The 20936-nt window shown below is 45.3% G+C and overlaps 1 protein-coding gene across 3 annotated transcripts; it reads right to left on the bottom strand.

Annotated features, from left to right (window-relative positions):
- Positions 1-13212: 13212 nt before the first annotated feature.
- On the bottom strand, positions 13213-19425 carry LOC133922235 (protein DEHYDRATION-INDUCED 19 homolog 4-like). Of its 3 annotated transcripts, XR_009910426.1 has the most exons (6): positions 19228-19425; positions 18130-18269; positions 16086-16163; positions 15701-15984; positions 14948-15351; positions 13213-13708 (listed from the first exon to the last, which is right to left on the bottom strand). XR_009910426.1 is itself a non-coding variant. In XM_062367470.1 (5 exons), exons 1-5 carry the CDS (start codon positions 19325-19327, stop codon positions 13597-13599), a joined length of 714 nt encoding a protein of 237 aa, XP_062223454.1. In that variant the 5' UTR covers positions 19328-19423; the 3' UTR covers positions 13213-13596. The 3 variants fall into 3 exon arrangements, 2 of the variants coding, with proteins under 2 accessions (XP_062223454.1, XP_062223455.1); XM_062367470.1 differs by lacking the exon at positions 14948-15351 and having other exon boundaries at positions 19228-19423; XM_062367471.1 differs by lacking the exon at positions 13213-13708 and having other exon boundaries at positions 13715-15351.
- Between the last annotated feature and the right edge of the window lie 1511 nt (positions 19426-20936).

Here is a 20936-nt window from a genome sequence, read left to right as displayed (position 1 = left end):
GGGAGAAGAAAAGGGGGAGACATATTTATCACCGTTTGGATCTGAAGGACTCTTGGCTTTTTCTGTGTGTCCCCTCGGGTTTCGAGCGGTTTGAATGTTGTGCTGGTTGGGATGCTGTTGTAGTCTTTTTAAAGGACGGGTGTTTGAGGGTCCTTCGTGTCCTTCTGCATTCTTTCCTTCTTTTGAGCACTTTTGCACCTAGAGTCCAGTTTCTTCGTCCTGTCTCGCGCTCGGCTCCGTAGAGTAGACGGACCCGGAGGTCATGGCGCGTTCCCCTCCCTTCTCACCGGAGAGGTTGACGATTTTGAATGAACCGGTGGAGGGGGTTTTACTTCCCTTCCCGGATTCGCCTGCCGTGGTGCTTCCAGACGAATCATATGTCACCCGAACGGCCCGCGACCGACAAGCTTACACCGTTCTTCACAAAGCCACCCTCTAGAGGGTCGTCCCGCTCTCCTGCCTGGGCGGACCCCATGGCCAATGTCATCGATATCTCTGATGATGAGTAGGGGATTGATTTGAATCTTCTGGAGAAGGAGATTGATGAAGATTTGGAGAAGCGAAAGCGAGGTCTTCGGGGCGCGCTGGGGCTGGTCAACAGCTCCAGCAGGGCCTTTGCATCGATCGCGCATCCTGGCCCTTACGTTGGTCACCGTCCGATCCCTGGAGCGATGAGTGCCATCCCAGAGAGGAGTATAAGAGGTTCCTTGACTCGTTCAGGGGTAGGTAGAGGTTAGTGTCTGACGGCTTTACACATCAACCTCGTGCTGGTCACTAGGTTTGGTAGTGGCCGTCAAGTGCGGTAGGACGCTGTGGTCGGAGGACCGGTTTGCGGGGAGTCCATTTTTGGTCGGGAGGTCCTACAAAACAAGGAGTCTATTTTTTTTTAATTTGAGAACTTACAAGTCGTATTTCACACTCGTCCAAAAGGTCCTACAAAATAAGGAAAATAGTCCTGTCTCCGAGGGACCCTACACATAGAACATGCGTAACAGGGCAATGTTCCAGGAGTTGTGTAATTCACGGCCGTCCTCCATGGCTAAATTGACCGCACCAGGTCAGGTGACATCGACCACCTTGTAGGGTCCCTCCCATTTGGGGGCAAGTTTATTCCAATCGGCCTAAGGACGAGGTCGCCTATGACCAGTGTTCATTGTCGTACCCTTCGGTCGTGGTAGCGTCTGAGGCTCTGCTGATACTGGGCGGCTCGAATCAGAGCACGATCGCGAAACTCTTCGATCAGGTTTATGTCGTCCTCTCATCACGCCACTTGGTCGTTGTCCGAGTAGTTGCTGACTCGGGGTGAGTGGAGGGCGGAGGGGAGCATGGCTTCGGCGCCAAAGACCAAGAAGAAAGGGGTTTCGACCGTAGCCCGGCTGGGGGTCGTCCGTAGCGACCAGAGTACTGTGAGGAGTTCGTCCACCCAATGCCTTGAATAGCTTTTAAGCCGATCAAAAAGCCAGGTTTTGATCCCTTATAGTAACATCCCATTTGCCCTCTCGACTTGTTCGTTGCTTTGGGGGTGAGCCACAGATGCATAGAAAATCTTGGTCCCGATTTCCTTGCAGTAGTCTTGTAAAGCACTACTGGCGAATTGAGTTCCGTTGTCCATGATTATGCGGCTTGGACTGCCAAACTGCACTACCAGCCCCCGTATGAACTTAATCGCTGCTACGGCGGTGATCTTTCTGGTGAGCTCGGCCTCGATCCACTTAGTGAATTTGTCGATTGCCACGAACAGGAACTTAAAACCGCCTGAGGCTTTAGGGAATGGTCCAACGATATCAAGCCCCCAGACAACGAAAGGCCAAGAGAGTGGAATAGTTTTCAGTGCCCGGGCTGGTAGGTTGGTATTTCGGCCATGGTACTGACATGACTCGCACCGTTTCACCAGCTCACAGGCATCCTGGAGGGCAGTGGACCAATAAAATCCTTGCCGGAATGCTTTTCTGATCAGAGTGTGGTATGAAGCGGGGCTACCACATATGCCTCCAAGGATATCAGAGAGCACTGTACTCCCCTCTTCCTGAGTGATGCATTTCAGTAAGAGGCCGTTGCTCCCTCGGTGGTAGAGGCATCCCTCTACCAGGGAGATCTGCGAGCTTGCCGCGAGACCTTTTCTGTTGACGCATCATCGTCAGGGATTGCTCGATTCTGAAGGTAGTCCAAGATCTGATCCATCCAGGTCGTACCTAAGCCGAGCAAGGCGACCACATGATGGTCGCCCGAGGTCAACGGAACCAAAGGAGGGGTTACCTCCAAAGGTGTTGCCTTGGGTGCTCCATTTTTTAGCGGAGCATCCCTGTCACCTTGGCCCGAGACCGCATTGGATGGTCATGAGAGTCTTTCTTCAAAGACTCCTACTGGGACAGATTCTCGAGAAGAAGCTAGATTGGCCATCTCATCAGCTAGGAAGTTGTCCTTACGAGGGATGTGCTTGACCTCAAAGCCAATGAAGCGTCGCTTTAGTTTTCTCACTTCGATGAGGTATGCCACCATCGTCAGGTTGGAGCACTAAAACTCCTTTTGCACCTGGTTTACAACTAGTAGCGAGTCCCCTATCGCTAATAATCGTTTAATCCCAAGTGTGGAGGCTACTCGCATTCTAGACAAGAGGCCCTCATATTCAGAAGTGTTATTAGTGGCTGGAAAATACAATTGAATGACGTACCTGAGAATGTCAGTGGGTGAGGTCAGAAATGAACCCAATCAAGCATGAACGACCCGTCGAAATGCAAGGTCCAGTGCTCGTCCGCCTCCAGTCGCTGCACCTACTTGGGCTCAGAGGATGATCACTCGACTACGAAATCGGCTAGCGCTTGGGACTTAATAGAAGTTCGGGGGATGAACTGAAGGTTGAATCTCCCGAGCTCTACTGCCCACTTTGTTGTTCTCCCTGTTGCATCTCTATTATGGAGAATCTCCCTAATTGAGAATAAGGAGATCACCTTGATTTTGTGAGCCTGGAAGTAGTGTCTGAGCTTGCGAGAGGCTATCATGATGGCATACAACAGTTTTTGAGCCTGTGGGTATCAAGCCTTGGCGTCATGTAAGACCTCACTAACGTAGTATATTGGTCGCTGGAGGCCCTCTCGCTCGGTGATCAGGACCGTGCTTGTGACCTGTGGTGTTGCGGCAACATAGAGCAAGAGCTCCTTGTTGGGTCAAGGCGCGGTTGGTACAGGTTGGGTGGAGAGGTACCTTTTGAGTTCTTGGAATGCCGTTTCCACCTCTGGTGTCCACAGGAAGTGGTCATTTTTCTTCAGGAGTTTGAAGAGTGACAATCCCTTTTCCTCCAGCCTTGAGATGAACCTGCTCAGGGCAGCAATGCATCCCATTAGTTTTCGGACTTCCTTTAACCTGGTCGGCGGCCGCATCTGGTCGATGCCTTTTCCCCAGCCTTGAGATGAACCTGCTCAGGGCAGCAATGCATCCCATTAGTTTCTGGACTTCCTTTAACCTGGTCGGCGGCCGCATCTGGTCGATGGATCTGATCTTGTCGGGGTTTGCCTCAATACCCCGATGCGATACGAGGAACCCTAGCAGCTTTTCGGACGGAACCCCGAACGTACACTTCTCCGGGTTCAGCTTCATACGGTACTTCTGGAGATTATCAAATATTTTTTGGAGGTCAGCGACTAGGTCCATCTTGATCCGACTCTTGGCGACCACATCTTCCACGTATTCCTCAACGTTTCTACCCAGATGTGGTCAGAGAATGAGTTGAATGCACCGTTGGTAAGTGGCACCGGCGCTTTTTAGGCCAAAAGGCATTTTTATATAACAAAAGACTACGAAGGGTGTGACAAAAGCTATTTTCTCTTCGTCCCCTCTACACATGCTAATTTGATGGTACCCTGACCGGGCATCTAAGAAGCATAACAGGTTGCTACCGATGGTTGAGTCAACTAGCTGGTCGATTCAGGGAAGGGGAAAAAGATCTTTCGGGCATGCCTTGTTCAGGTCAGTGAAGTTGACGCATTCCGAACCATGACTGGGTTAGCCAGCCATTCCGGGTACTGTACCTCTCGGATGAAGCCTACCTTTAGGAGCTTGTCGATCTCCTATCGAAGTGCTTCCTTCCGGCCGGCCGCGGACCAGCGCGCCTTCTGCCTGATGGGTCGTGCATCCGGCCTTATAGATAGGTTGTGCTCAATTACATCCCTAGGGACTCCGGGCATATCAGATGGACCCCATGAAAAGACATCCGTGTTTGCTTGGAGGAAGGAGACTCCGAGTGCGAGTTCATAATTGCGGTCCAGCGAGGCCCCAATCTGGACTGTCTTGGTCGGGTTGGTGTCGTCTAGGCTTACTGCTTTGAGTCGATCGTCTGGGCTAGCGACGACCTGGAGTTTTATCGACCATCCGCTGGGTTCGGCGGTCTCAGGCTATGACCTGTGAGTTAGCTTGACCATGTCGAGGCTCCTCTTGTCGCAGTGTAGGGCTGTCTTGGCGTTGCCGGCAATGGTGATGGCCCTGTTGGCCCAGGGATCTTGATTGCCTGGTACGCATAGTGAGTGACGACCATGAACTGGGCCATTGCCGGTCGCCCAAGGATCGCGTTATACGTAGTCCCGAAGTTGGCCACATCAAAGAGGATCCTTTCGATCATGAAGTTGTCCAGGGAGCCAAAGGTGACTGGTAGCTCAATTCATCTTAGCGGTTTGGCCGAGGAGCCCAGGGTGATTCTGAAGAAAGGTGGGGATGGCTTTAAAGAGCTTCTTGGAATTTGCAGGGCATCCAGTGCATTGATGAAGAGAAGGTTGATCGAGCTCCCACCGTCGATGAGCACGTGGCCTAGCCGGATGTTCTGTACCGTGGGTTCAACCACGATGGGGTAGCAACCAGGGAGCCTGATGTATGCCGGATGGTCGGTCTGGCTGAAGGTAAGCGGGACCTCCGACCACTTGAGGCGCGGGCTCAGGTCTGATGCGATTGCCCACACTTTTCGGACCACCGACTTGTACTCCCTATTAGAGGAATATGTCGCGGCCCCTCCAAAGATGTGATGGACCATGTGGTCGGCCTGTTGGTATCCCAGTGCCGACTGGTCGGGGGTAAGCCTGGTCTTCATCGTTGTCACCGTGTTTGTGCTTGCACTCTTCGAGCTCCTGGTCGATGATGCCTCGTACGACCTTGCATTCGGTTAGGTCGTGGGTGTCCGTGCGATGGATCAGGCAGTAGCCCTGACCTTTTTCCCGTCTTTCTTTTCGAGGCGTTGGTGTGTAAGGCCGGCTTGTTCGACTGCCAAGACCTCGGGGGGTCCAGCCTTTCACTTGCTCTTCTTGTCTTTCCAGTCGGCTCCTTTGGAAGAGGTGGACCGGTCGATCACCAGGCGCGACCTGGAGTCAATCTGCCATTCTCAGGCCTCGGCAGCCTGTGCGCATTTGTTTGCGAGCTCGAAGAGCTCGGTGGTGTTTCGGATCACCTGGGTGGCCAGCTTCTCGACCATTTTCTGATCCTTGACCCCCCCCCTCTTGAATGCTATGACTACGGATTCCCCCGTGATCCTTGGAATGGTGTTCCGGTGCTCAGTGAAGCACCGGATGTAGTCTTGTAGCGACTCGCCTTGTCGCTGTCTAACTTGATACAGGTCGTCCTCGACCCTTGATCGAGCGTAGGTTCCCTGGAAGTTGGCCACAAACTGGTCGCATAGGTCTTCCCAGGAGTGAACTGACCCACAGAGGAGATTCATCAACCAAGACCGGGCAGAACCGGTTAAGGCGGTAGGGAAGTAGTTGGCTATAACCTTCCCGTGTCCTCCGGTGGCCTGCACCATGGTGGTGTAGATCTGTAGGAACTTTCCAGGTTGGTTGAGCCGTCATACTTTTCGACTTGGACCGGTCGGAATTTGTCCGACCAGCGCACCTCTCGTAGCCTGGCGGACAGGGCATTACACCTTGTCCTATAACTGGGCGCTGCTCGTTGCTGAGCGGCGGCTCATGTCCTAGGGGAGAGACGGCAGTCTTTGGGCCCTAGTGACGGGGTGGAGCCGTCTGATGCTTCCTTGTAGGTGGAAGGCGTATGGTAGGGTTGTTTGCCCTTTTCTAACACCCGTCGGGCCTTGTTCTCCTCCTCTCTAGTGGGCACCTGGCTCTGGATTACGCCACAAAGGTCACGCTGGCTCAGGGAGTCGCGTAGGTCGGAGGGTTGGCCACGTCGATTTAGTGGTGGCCCACGGGTACTTCCCGTTGTTGGGGGAGTACGAGACCTATTCCATCGCGGGCCTGGCTGTGACCCACGGCGACCGCGACCCTCACCAAACCTCGTGACAGGCGCGGTGCACGCTGACATGGTCTGGCGCCGGGCGGTTTCTGCTAGGAGGGCGAGATCACGTAGCCAAGGTGCCACCAGCGAGCCTTCTCGTACGGGCATCGACGGATGGCTGAGGAGAACCCGTAGGGTTTGGAGGTTCTGTGCTAGTGTCATGGTTTTGTAGTCGAGACGCTGGGCATGGAGCGGTGATAGGTCGTGAGGTGGGGAGCCCCTAGGGTTGGGGTGGCGTGATGGCCTAGGTGAAGATGCCACAGTAGAAAATGCCCTGTGCAAGGGCTCATTGGAACGGTGCTGGGAATGCTGGGGTTATCTTGAAGCTCTTGCCTGTCCGGCGCTAGGCTGGTTTCCCTCTGGGCGCAAAGCCGGGGTTCACCACCGGCGTTTGAGGCGTGAGGCCCTCCAGTGTCCTCTGTGGAATGGGTCACCATGCAGACCTCGTGTTGGGTCTCGGAGCTCCCTGATTCTGGCTCGGTGTCCCATGCCTGGAGTACACTTGGTTCATCTGGGTGGTATCCCATGACGAATACATTGCGGCGCCCGGGGTCCTCGGAATAGGACTCAGCGGTTGCCGTGGATTCAGTTATGGGTAGCCTGATCAAGTTTTCTCAAACTTACTGAAACGACAAAAGCGCGCCCCCTACCTGGCGCGCCAAATGTCGAGGGTAATCCCTGACAGTGATTCCGGGGTATGTCAGATGGTGGGTGCGTGAACGGCATTTTAGGGAGTGAATTTGTCTATGTATTTGGACAAAGGATTCGGGGACACCGGGGGTTATACAGGTTCGGGCCTCTCGGAGAATAACAACCCTACGTCCTGTTTTTTGTGTTATAGTAGATCTCACTTGGTTACAGCAGTGTTCTAGCATATTACCAGAATCGATCTGTCTTGATTACAACGGGGTCCTCATTCCTTTATATAGTAGGGAGAGGGAGAACTAACATGTGGGCTCTACACAAATGGCCTCTGCTCATTCTAATATCTAACTCAGATCATCATTACGGAGTATCGAGCATGCAACTTGCTTTGATAACATTGTATATCGTGCTACCGCGCACCGTCTTTGCCTAGGCTGTAGAACCTTATCCTGCTGCATTTAATGTGACGAGACGGAATGGTGCACTTCTGCACCATCCCTGTCTGCTTGCCTTTGCGCGTCGTCCTCGTCTACTTGCCTCTGCACGCCATTCTCATCCACTTGCCTCAGCGCGCCGTCCCCGTCCACTTGCCTTTGCGCCATCTCCGTTCACTTGCCTCTCTGCGCCATCTCCGTCCACTTGCCCTGCCGAATGGCTGACAACATCCCATCTGTCGTGCAGCGCTGCGCCAGCCTGTAGAGTCTCACACAGTAGCCTTTAATGCTACGGGATGAGACACATCCCCCTGCACCCCCCACGACCTTATGAAGAGAATTGATCGGGCAAGTGTCCAATCTGGTCCTGCGACCAGGGGGTTGGTCGTGGGTTTGTATGAAGGAGTAGCGAGATTTGTCGCTAGAGGCTTTGTGTCACGTTAGAAATCCTTAATCACGCAATTAAGCATAATTATGATTTTTAAGAATTATGTTTAATTTTACGTAATTGTAATTGGGAATACTAATGCACTTCATTAAAAGTCAATTGGATGAGAGAAACTAATCCGAGAGAGAAAAGAATAGAAATCGCATTAGAAATACTTTGTTTTCTCTAGCACGTGGGCCCCACTGGAGTTGGCCAACCATCCCTCCCTCTCCCTCATGTGCAACCACCTGCTCCCACCCTCACTCCTGTGCTCAACCGGCCAAAGAAGCAAGGAGCAGCTCCCTCTCACTCCCCTCTCAAGCTCTCTCTCCCTTTCTCCTAAAATCTGACCTCAAGAGAAGGATTTGAGGTATGCATGTGGTACTCACGTGATCCTTAGCTCATAAGCTTCCTATCCCTCCAATTTGTTTGCTCTTTCCCGAAATATTCGAGCCGGATTTGATGTTCTTGGTTGAAGCACAAGGAACACAGGAGTTCTTCCATTTCCCTTCGTTTCCTCCATTCTCCGGTGGTCACCCAACTCCACAAGCATCTTGTGTAAGTCCCTTAGGTTTCCCATGGCATGAATTTGTGATTTGGGTGGTCGATTTTGAATTGGAGCAAAGTTCATGAGTTTTGAAGTTTTGGACTAAAATGAGGATTTAGATGAGATTTGAGTTAGGAATCGAGTTGCTAGGTTGATGAGTGAATTATAGACTCCATAAACCATCTCAAACATATTCCCCTTTGGATTGGAGACGATTGCAAATCAATTTGGCAAAGTTTTCCCTCAAAATGGAGCTTTTCTGGACAGTCCGGAAGTTTCGAACAATGTTCCGGAGGTTCTGCAGTCCGAAACTCACGTAGGAATTTGTGGATCTTCTGCAGAAGTCCGGAACTTCCGCAGAAATTCATGGATCTTCCGCAAAAGTCCGGAACTTCCGCAGAAATCTGCAGAACTTCTACAATTACTATTCATCAAGCGGTCCAAAAATTATAAAATTCATAATAAATTCTTCATAGCTCCAAAAATTATGAAACCAATTTTTTTGGTTTCATAATAACCTAATATACCTATTAAAAATGTCCCCATCCATGAAAGAGTTAATTAACTTTCTGAGATAAATTAATTAGGTTAATGCTTCATTAATTCACCGTTGGTTCTTTGCGAGTCCAAAATTGATGAATCCAATTTTGCTAGTTTCCTTATGACTTATTCTATCTATGAAAAATGTTTTCAGCCATTATATGCATATTTTGGTATATTTGCACTTCATTCATACTCATGGCATTGCACGCGTTGATCCTTTTTAGAGAACGCCGATCCGTCGATCCTGGAGGCCAAGGGCGATTCCGACGCACCCCACCTATTTGAGCCAGTGCATCAAGGCAAGAAACTAAGCATATCGATCCATCTGGTGTAATTGGATAAGTCTAAAATTGATGAAATATGCTTATATATGTATGCATGTTTAGTAAGTTAGTGTCGGGTACCAATAGGTAGAACCTATGCCGATTGCATTCTTCTACTTTGAACTGTGTAGTTACATTCCTTGTAGCCTTAAGATGTTGTCAATGTCTAGGCATGAGTTTGACTTATATGCTTAGCCATGCTTAGGTCATTTCGGTAGAAGTCGAACGATGGCGCATCCCGTTGTTCGCGAGCATAGGACCTTACTTGTTGAGGTTGAGATAGTTGTATGAGTGGTGAGTATGAGACGAGGTGTTGGCGGTGCTAGGAGGTGTTTTGTCCTGCCTGGATGTGGAGTTCCCCTAGGTAGGTCAGTAGAGGAAACCGGACACCGTAGACCGCTTTGCGCCGGTTAAGCACCGATCGTCGGTGTTGTTGGCTTTAGCACTTAACTTACTCACCACATGCCGATCTAATGGTAAGGCGAGTCGAATACCTTCTCAGCTGTGTCTTTTTGGGCGTGGACATCGACGGTGTGAGCGGGCGGGCTTGTAGCGGTACTAGTTTGCTCTGGGAGTAGTTCTAGTACTGCCATGTTGAGCGATGCATTATCCAAATGGTTGGGGCTGGTTGGGAAAGGTTATCACGAGTACCCCTTTGTGTACACTTTGGCCGGTGGCACAAGTCGAATGGTCCTCATGTCATGTGGGTCCAGGAGTATCCTCTGTAGGGTGTATAAACGGTTCGCACTGCAGCGCTCTCGGTCATGAGCATGATTCTATCCATCTGCATCGGTCGTAGAGTTTGAAGTATGGTTTGTGGTTCGATATGTGGGAGATGGTGATGCTGGTTCTTGTTATTTATTGATACACATGTTAGTTACAGTTACACTTGTTCAGTTGTTAGTTGCAGGGTAGTTTTTATATGTTTTGGTTAAGTTTCAGTCGCTCACACATATATCGAGGATGCTTAGTACATATGTTTTACCTAACCTGTGGCTCATCCTTTCTAATGATCAATGCATAATCCTTGGAGTCGAGCTATGTATATGTGCTCTATATGGTTTAAGTCTTGCGAGTACCTTCGTACTCATGCATGCGCTTTCAGTTACTCCTACTACTGAGGAAGAGGATATTTTTGGCTACTTCATGCCTACCGATATTGGTGGCAGGCAAGAGTAGTGTATCCTACTCTGAAAGTGGCGTTTTTGAGACGGTGCCTAAGGGCATACGACACCGTTCTCTTTTTTTGTTTATAAATTTAACTTTCCGCTGCGTAGTTCTTTTGTGGTTAGGAGTTGAAGTGTTTTGTCTCCTTCTAGCTCGCTTTTGTTGTAAATTGTTGAAATTAGTTGCATGCTTAATACTTGTAATATAAATGTTTATTACTCTCTCTTTATTAAGCTATGTTGTGATGTACATATTGGAAGGCATATGTTCCTATCCTTAGGCACAAAACACGTGCCGGGACTACCGGAGCGGTATTCTGTTTAATCACTGAAGTCATGATCGTATCAGTGATCGACTTAGTGATTAATTAGAATACTATTTGGACAGTTTCTCATACTTTGCACTGGTCGAGGTAGCCCATCGACTAATTAGATTTTTTAGGAGATGTTCCCCTAGCTGTTTGCACGCTTCGTGGGGCCTGTTTAGCCGGGGTACCCCTTTACTTGATACACCGACACGTTCCCTTTGCGATGAGAAAGAGATAGCGAAAGGAACTAAACCCGGACTCCAAGGGATGCTCGTCGGGGGTCGGCGTGGGACGGGAGAGGAGAGATGTTCCCAGGGGCGCGGGACACTCTCCTATCCCTTCGCAGATACGACGAGTGGGGCAGGGAAAGGATCGTGCAATTCCGCACTCACTCTCCCGTCCCACGCCGATACGATGAGTGGGGCAGGGAAAGGATCGTGCAGTTCCGCACTCGGGTGAAAGAGGTGGAAAGCGAGGGGCGGCAACGGTGGCGGCGAGGAGGGCGGCGGAAGGTTGGCAGCAACGGCGATGGGCTCTCGGAGGCTTGATGTAGGAGCACGTGTGGAGGGAAGTGGCGGCGTCCCTGGAGGCGGTGCGATGACGGCGATGAGCGACGGCGAGAGGTACATAACTTTCCCCCAAACTCTTTTCCACGGGAAGAATCATGACCATAAAGCTAGCAGGGAATGGGGAAGCCATAAAGCTAGCAGGGAATGGGGAAGGGAATTAAAGATCGTTTACGTACAAAATACATATATAGTGTATACATGCCACATATTTCAGCCGTATTGTAAGCGTCGTGACAGTTGTGTGAAAATGATATAATATTGCAAGTTTGTTGGAGAAGGGAATGGAGAAAAGAATGATGTTGGAATGCAGGAACTTAGAGAGAACGAGTCTGATAAGGGAATCTCTTCGGAAAGGGATTTTAGGTTATGAAGGGAACGAAATGAAGAGAAACTGTTGGAGATGATCTTTATCACCCCACCGATTTGTAGCTTTTAAACATGTCGGTTGATATAATTCTTGAGATAGGGAAAAGACTCAAAATTCCGGCACCAAAGATGCTTGAAGGAGAAGCGTGGAAACACCTCTTCCAGTCTCTTTAAAATCACTAGGAAAAATAATAGGAGCATGCATGACGAACAGGCTGCAAATGAAGAAGAATCTGGAATCGCTTGACCCATCGACAAGTTCTCTTCTTTATCTACGACCAAAGTAAAGTGGGGAATCCAATATGGAAAGGCCATACTAAAACAAAAAGTTCTTCGTATGGTCTCTCATACAAAATAGGGTACTAACGGTGGCGATCGGAGAGGTGTATCGTCGCCATTTACATCTTGTGGAGTATGTTGAAAGAAAGGATTTGCCAACACTCACAGGAGATAGGTGTAAAAGTGAAAGATGACATCGCCCTTAGCTGGAGATGCATTCAGTTTGTCGTTTAATCATTTTTTGCTGTGTCCCTGCCACAGCCTTGTAGCACCCCAGTCCCTAGTAGGATTCGATCGCATGTCTTTGGATTTTCTCCTTCTTAATTGAGTGACAGAGCTCCTATTTTTGTTTTCATAAAAAAATAAGATGCGGGGCAGCCAAGATCATATCATGAAGCTGCAAGACGCCATCCTTTATTTCAGACAAACAAGGCGCCTATCTTTTTTTTTTTTTCTAGAGGAACAAGGCAACCGAGATCATATCATGAAACTAACATTCTTTTCTTATACGAACAAGGCGCCGATCATACCATGATTTAGGACCATTAGGATGACACTAAGAGCACATTCAGGGGTGCATCCCAGACCATGTTTTCCAAGCTACAAGACGCCTACCCGGCCTGGAGCCTGATATCAGACAAGAATCTCAACAGGTATGAATCAATTGCTTCCGACTGACAGAGTGTTTCTGCCCTAGGTGGTGGCGATGGGGAGGACCATAAATTTCCAAGAATTTAGGGTGTAGATTAGGGTAACCACTAGCAAAGTTCTCCTACTTCCTAAATGTAATATTTATTTCATACGATGTAAACTTTTTCAATTGGATGAACAGCTTTGCTCTTGTAATCTTAGTATTAGCAGGATCAAATTGAAGGAATAAGGAATACGATCCAAGCATCGCACTCAGTTTTTTTTCAAAGTTGAACATATCGTATCATGTCACAGTGCCCTCCTCTATGACTTCAACAAGACCAGGTTCAGGTCTAAGGATGACTTCAACAAGACCAGGTTCAAGCTTTATGATTCAAACCAACCCAACACATTCAAAATTTGCAGTACTAGCGCTGTTTGGATATAAAGGTTTTTTTTAGAGTTTTTAGATAAAACTATGGTATTTGCAAATACTAAGGTATCAAATACTTTTGATTGTTTGGCTACATGAGATTATGTTGGTTTGGAAACTGTGGTATCCCTAAAACCGTAATGTTTTTGGCAGTTATAAAACTTCCACTCCGACTCTTGGAAAACTATGGTTTTCAAATACTATGGGTTAGTAAATGCTACAACATCCAAATATGAGTTAAGATCATGACTTAAAATAAAAGAAACAAGAGGAAAGATCATGTAACTTCATGCATATAACACAAACTTGGAAAGGCAATCTTCAAATGTTCATAGTACGAATCAATTTAGGTAAAGTACACCACTGTTCTGAAGTACAGGTTGAAATCCAATGAAAAACATCATGACTCTACTATAGGAACGCTAGTGAATAGCCTAGAAATCTGAATTTGATCCAGAAAACAAATGTTCAGAGCTGCTTCCATAACATATAGGATAAGAGGCCCTCCACTTCAGTTTATCGTCGAGGTTGATGGAGGTACAAGCCTCAGTGGGATGAACAACTTTGAGATATCCAAGATGGCTAGTTCATTATTCATCCAGATAAATGAGTGGGCGAAGGGCCCACATGATTCCGGTGCATGAGCTGCGATTGTTCTTCTAGTCATCAAAAAGGGTAGTGACAAGGAGATGCTGTACAAAGGCTGACCTCACCGCAGCTCGCCTCCTCCTTCGCTCCCTCTCTTCATGACTAAGGTTGGAATCAGCAGCACTAAAAGAAGAAATTGCATTAACATTTCATCATGCCCTCTGAAGACTCAATGCCAATGTCGAAAACATCAGTTCTCCCTACTAGAGGTTAAAATCCCATCATAATAATTGCAATTTGTCTACGCAGAAATAAGTGATGATCAATGGTGTACCTAGTTCAAAATATGTGCCTACATTTGATGCAGTGCATAGTCTACTCGACAGAAAGTGAGGGGTTGCAAAGGTTGCGACTTTTATCTGAATTCAACTACCACACAGGTGGTCCACCTTTGTGCTGTGCACAGGCATCCGTTCAATTTCCCAACATCCGCTACAGTTTAGCAAGCTTACTTCAGGGCTAGATGAGAACCCACAGTGTTGGATCTAGTATAAAACTTTAGCCTGTTTGTTTTTCAACATTGAACATGTACATCTGTTATAACAGTGTATTATTTAAAAATCTAACTTAATGCAACAATGGGAGAACAATATAATAAGTCTGGTTTGATAAATTTATCTCCAGGACCAGGCTCCTCCTGAGTACAGTGAGTGTTTCCCTTTTCTCTGCATACGTTATATTGTAGGATATGAAGGCTTGACTCAGTTACACTACCAAACCATGGCCTAACATTTCATCCCCTAATTACCATTCAAACCACTTGCAAAGTGCAGAAACACAAGGAATGCTCATGCGCCTCCAAAGGGCAGCTTAGTTAAGAACCTTCTCCAACATGCTTGCAGCATGTCTCACGACATAACCAAGATTCCATTGTCCAAGCTCAACGCACCAGCAGTCACACAGTTTCAACCCCCCCCCCCTCCCCCCCCAAGCTGGTGCTCTGTCCGGACTTCAGTAGGCACACACTAGGTGCGGTGCACTGCACATCCTTTACGAATCTGCTGAGCAAGTTCGACTCAGTGAGCAACATGGACACATCATTGGCACCATGCCTGCTAACATCAAGGGTGATGGCACTTCTCAATATGATGCATGAGTCGTTCTACACCTACTACTTCAGCAATATAGCTCAGATTCCTGCTCCATGGATTTGGCTTCTTGCGTGCCGGAATATATCTCCGAACTTAAACAATAAAACAATTGCCTCGTTGCATTCCCCCTAACCAGAACCAAACCATGCAGCCATAATCTGAAATCCGACCCGAAATTAACCATATATACTTGAAATCAGAACCTGTTAGCCTAGAAATTTATATATGACACGATTTTTCTTTTAGACCAAAAGCAAATCCACTGTGGCACCTTCGGAGGAGACTTGCACACGTCCACTTCCTCCACCATGTTCTCCTTCGCCCTTTTGTTTGGGACTGACTCTGTTGCGTTCTTCTTGAACCCCGTAGCCGACCAACTCATGCGGAGGCCCTCCGACGTGCAGAAGAGTGCAATGCTGCACCAGCCCCATTGCCACGCTGGAATCTGATTAGGTGCCAAAAGTGCCAGCGTGGCTAGTTTTGCACCAAGCTTGCACACTAAACCAAGATTAATGATGCATTTGATCTGCTGTCCCGTTCTGACTTATTTCCACCCACCATGCAAGATCTTGTACCCGCAGTGCAATTTACTCTTCGGCATATCACCTACGCAATTGAGCTGTTGACCCTTGCAAGGGCTTATATACTGGATTTAACAAAATAGCTTCTCGAAAGCTGTTTGGTTCATAATATATAAGAGCAATAAGTTGGTTTACAGAATGAGTCCAGGCTAGTAAAAACTTGAAAGCTGTTTGGTTCATAATATATTAAACTGATTCTAAGTCTTAACCCATATATAACAGCAAAATTAATTTAGTGTGGATGGTTCAAGCAGCTTACAGGTCTAGCACCTTTAAGCTAAATTTATCTATACAGGTTTCATGGCTTAGCTAAAATAATTTTCATTCAAAAGATGCTAAAATAATTTCACCTGATATAGAACTAAAAAAACAACCACATACCATACAGAACTAGGTTCAGCAAACTAATAGTAGTAAGTGACAGGAAAACACATCAATCATACCTTGCCTTCCAAGTCTTTGAAGGTAGTGCTCTTTTAAACCAATTATTTTCCACCACAGCAGGAGCGGAAGATTTTGATGTGTTTTCTGCTTCTGATGAAGATAAATTTAAAACTAGCGAAGATAGCAGTGAATCAGGAACCGAGCTTGATGCATTGGTACCACTGCTTCGACCACTATTTCCAAGAAGCACCTTTAAGTAGGTCTCTTGAAGATCTCTCCCTGCATAGGAGAGAGTGTGGTTGCCAGTACCAGCAACTCTACGTGATCTGTGATGTCTCTGCAAGTGCACATCATTAAGGAAACATGTGACAGTTACAGTTTAAAAAACACTTTTACAAAACTGCGCAAATTGCCTATCAAGACTTAATCATCTAAAAAGGATATTTTAAACAGGTAGCCATGCTGAAGGGTTATATGATCCAACAAGTCCTTCGAAATCCTAGCCGAGCAAACGGGGCAAGCCTGTGTAGAGTATACAAGTGAGGTTAGTAACTGTAGAATATATTATGCCAATAGCTGCCTTATGGGAGGGTTATGGTGCATAAGCCCCCCCCCCCCCCCACAACACAAAAAATAATAATAAATAAATAAATTAAAATAAAAAGGATCTGGCTTTCATCATAAACCCAAAAACCTTATGGGAATATCTTGCTTATATGCATGGTGGTGTTGAAGTGGGGAAGAAACTACATGTGAAGGCCACACATTATTCCCATTAGGATACATCACGTATGATATTTTCTTAGGTACGTTCAATTGGACAAGGCAACGAGATAAATGAAAAATGTGACTTCTAATTATGATTAATGTCCTAAGAGTCCTTCCCCTAACAAAATATCCTAACAATCTATGACATCATTGTGGGAACCAGACCAAATAAATAAGCAATTGTACCTCGAGAAGTGTGTTCTACATGTGCATTGATTGGATGAACTGTAAGCATGCTAACTGTAATGTATAACAAACTTCTACTAAAATCAGTTTCAGTACATTGAATGAATATTTGCATAGTGCAACTAATTACTGAATATGTTCATGTGCGGATCGGCGGTCAGCCAAAGATCTTGCTGCACCTGAACAGGTTTTAGCTCCACTCAGGTTCAGAAGACTTCAGTTGTCACTCAGACTAATGTCTTGATTGTCGATACACATGTTTGCAATAGTTTCAGAAGATCTTACAGAATCTTCCACTGTTTATTTGAATATTTCATTACTATGGATAAGAACAGGAAACTTGGCTGACTGCTTATGTATTATCAGTACCCAATTCTCAAATACCTAATTGGCTAGTTGCAATGAAAGAATCTACTCCTATAAAGCCATTTCTTATGTCAAATGAAGCAAATGTGGGAACTGTTGTAACTTAAAGAAGTATCATTAAAAAACAGGCTGGGTTAGAGTAGCTTTCTAATACTGTACTGTAAAAAAGTAATAATTTTAAAAAGAAACAAAGTCACTCTGAGTTTGATTTCCCCCCTTTCCATCTCATTTTGAACAAATGGACCTTAATACTATATGAATGGTTGAAACTCCCTCATACTGTGCGATACTTTGTGGTGGTGCCGCTTCCACCAGTGGCAGTGCCATCACAGGCATGGTAGAGCAGAGATGAGGAGAAAGAGAGATTAACAGCAACGTGGGAGCTGTAATTAGGCAAATAAGCAAAAACAGTGTCTCGTCAGCATTTTCCAGCAGATTAAATGGGAATGTGATGATTGCGTCCATTTTGACCTAACACACTATCTTTTTTTTTTGTGCATGTCAAGGGGAAAATTTGAACTCAGGGTACAAACTATAAAAACTTGTGGCCTAAACACATAGTTACTTGTATAGAGTGACTTCTAAATCCTTGATAATCACCACCCATAGCCTAGTATAGTTCCTAGAAGCAAAAGAAAGATCTGAACTTCAACTTTTCTAATTTGTAATGTCTAATTTATACCAAGGGGCAAGAATAGTTCAATGTTTAAAAGCTTGACATAATCTCAAGCCAACCTAAATGAGCTATGATGCACGCACCTCTTAGTCAATCAAGTTTATGAACAGCTGGGCTCAGACTGGATGAGTAAGCTTGCAGGTCATGTAAAATATTGTCAAGACCATGTTTATTCAGTGCTTATTAGTTTCGTTTTCTAAGAATGAGAAACATTATTTGAACAAAAACCGAACTATCATTTTGATGTGAACACTTAAGTCTATACTTTTGAATAAAATATATGAAAGAAATTTTAATTAGAACAACCAACAAAATACGGCGTCCGGCGACACTGTAAGCTATGGAGGACTGATGACACTTCTTAGTTCTTACATCTCAAACAGAACTTCACTAGTTTGGATTTGGCTACTTTCAATCTACCCTGTACATATACTGGATATTGCAAGTCAAATAAAAGAAGCACATCACACAATTAGAAGGAACAGAACTTACCACAACTTTAGACTCAAAAGGGTGCTCATCCTCCAAATGGGTGCAAAGAGATGTAATGTCATGATCTTCATAGCAGTAAGGGCATGGGAAGTCTGAGTGTATGTCGTCCTCTGGTTCAATATCATCGGACCCAAAACGATCTGCAGTAGGGGTTATGCTCAATATAAACAGAGTGTTTTATAGAAAATGATCCATGGCATTTTCAATCTGTGTATAATAAGGGAAATAAATTGAATAGGAAGTGCCATAAGGAAAAAAATAATAATAACAAAGATTGCACCCATCATCTCAAAGGACCAGACATATCTGTAATATAAAAAAAGATCGCAAAGCAAAATCTAAAGAATCATTTCAGAAATAAGAATTCTAGACCATGCTAAGAACGTATATGTGCAACAGACTTAAGGTTTGTGCCAACCGATAGCTAGTCCAACAGTGTTGTACTTAAAAAATACATCTGTCTTGTGTATATAGCCATGGATAAAGTTTCGGTAAATACACGTAATGTAGATTTATTGTGGGTTTTCCACGATTCAATCCTGTAGTCTCTCGATTGCTGAGCAATATGATAACAAAAACTGCACCTTTCAGCTAAACCTAGTATTAGATGGTTATAACATTTGACATAGCAAGCAATCTAATTCCAAGTCCCAACCTTTCAGATAAATCTAGCAATGCTGGCATAATGGAGGACGATAGAAATGTTGCACGAAAAGTTTCATAATTTGTTCATATGCCGTGGTAGAAGTCTAACTATCTCAAAAGTAATTTTTTTTTTTGGTTCCTTCCTCTCCTTGTTACGAATTTAGTGACCACACTAACGCCCGTAAATGTACCAAATGGAACGAAACTAATATGCATTCCTGCTGGAAGATCGAACCTTTTTAGGTGCTCACCAAAGAGAACATAAATCCAAAGAAAAATCGCGCAAACTATAAAAAATTGAACCCCGATTCCTCAAGCGGGTAGTCGAGATCCACCGGGAAACCGCGCCGCGGCACAGCCCAATCTGGACAAATTTTGTCCCGCCGGATAATGGTCAGCTCAAGAAAGGCCGCATCTTTCTATGCCGGATGAAGAAACGAGAAGGAAGGGTACCGTGGTGGGACGCCAGGGTGGCACGGTGGCGCTGCGCGCGCTGCAGCGCATACTGCCGCTTGGCGGCCGTGAGGCGCGAGATCCAGAGGTCGGAATCCATGGTCGCGGCAAGCTCCTCCTCCTGCCTCCCCCTTCCCTCTCTCTCCCCTTCTCTCGCGGTAGACGGCACCACCAACCAAAATTAATTAAAAACTTTTTTATTTGCTGGACATTTCAAGGTTTTATTTAGGAAGATGCCACGTACCGGATAGAACCCTTCAAAATGCTATCCTATCAAAACTTCACTTTCAAATGCTACTGGTCCTGCATGTATCAAGAGCTAAAAACAGTATCTAGAGAAAAAAAATCTTATATAATTTAAACTAAAAAATATCAAAAAATATGTCGTTTTTATACCTACTCTATAATTCATAAGCAAACTATTTTAATTAGATTCACTAAAACATTTGTTTAGAAATCAAACTAAAATTCTCTAAAGATACTATTTTTGTAACTTCTAATAATTTTTAAGTCTCATAAAAATTCTAAAAAATCTGAAAAAATTTAATAATATTTCTCTAATGTGATTTATTAATTTTTAAAATTATCTTACACCCTAGGTTATAAGATAACAAAGTAAGTTCATATGTCCAGTAGGATGGTATTTTGGAGGATATCATTCGGTAGGTAGGGTGAAAAAAAAAACAAAATGGGGAGGTTGGGACTCATGACTGAGAATGTGGCTGGGAGTTGGGACGAGAGGTGAGAGCAGTAAGAGAAGTCAGAGCTCGGAAGAGCATCTTTTGTGGGTTTAGGGCAGTTTCTTATTTTATTTTAGTCTTCCAATTTTACTTCTCCAAATGAGAATTATAAGGAGCACACGATTATGATTGAAATTCTATTTTAATTGGTATCATATTCAGAATTAGTCGACACAACCTTAAGAGTTGTATGACTAACTATTATAATTTTAGCTACCTTCAATTTAACATGTACAACCTGAGTTGGTGGTGAGAGCGATCGTCCAAAATTGAGGAATTGCATCATTTAAGAAACAAGGGATGTGTAGTATGAATGTCATAATCAATATTAGTCAAATTAGCTTCCTTCGCGCATCTTGCAATAAAAGGGTATTTTTGTTTAAAAGTATTTGCTACGTAGGTGGGTATCTACCCAACTAACGGCATGAGTTAGCAGTAAGAACGCAGAACTGAGAAGGCATGTGAACTTCGCAAGCGTACTAGCACTGAGAAGAATGGTGGAGCTAGACAATGTAACATCTGTCGCAGCTATTCATTCAAATGACACGTTCGCAAATCGCGAGGAACAATCGGACGAGAGAAACCTGGTAGGTGGTTTGGTATGGACACAATCCTAAAATATAACTCTGACAATTAATATATTTTTTACAGTATATCTTTCAAACCTAATAAAATTATGATAATAAGTCACTTTTTGAGACAAATCTATACATACAATTTTCATATGTTGCATATAAATACATAAGAAAGCATCGGATAAAACTTATATTGGTTAACTGCACGGTCTCTAAAAAATTGATTTTATGCCCATAAAAAATATTGGTTATTGAAAGGAGCGACAACTATCTTACTGGTAGTACCATTTCACGATAACATGTGACACTTTTGGGTTATTATAGTTTTATAGATACATTAGTAACCGTGTGAATATCATAATTTCACTGGGGCATGCAGGCACATGGTTTTATT

This window comes from Phragmites australis, chromosome 6 (assembly GCF_958298935.1).
Source record: "Phragmites australis chromosome 6, lpPhrAust1.1, whole genome shotgun sequence".
Lineage (NCBI taxonomy): Eukaryota > Viridiplantae > Streptophyta > Magnoliopsida > Poales > Poaceae > Phragmites > Phragmites australis.
This window is presented reverse-complemented; position numbering and strand designations above follow the sequence as displayed.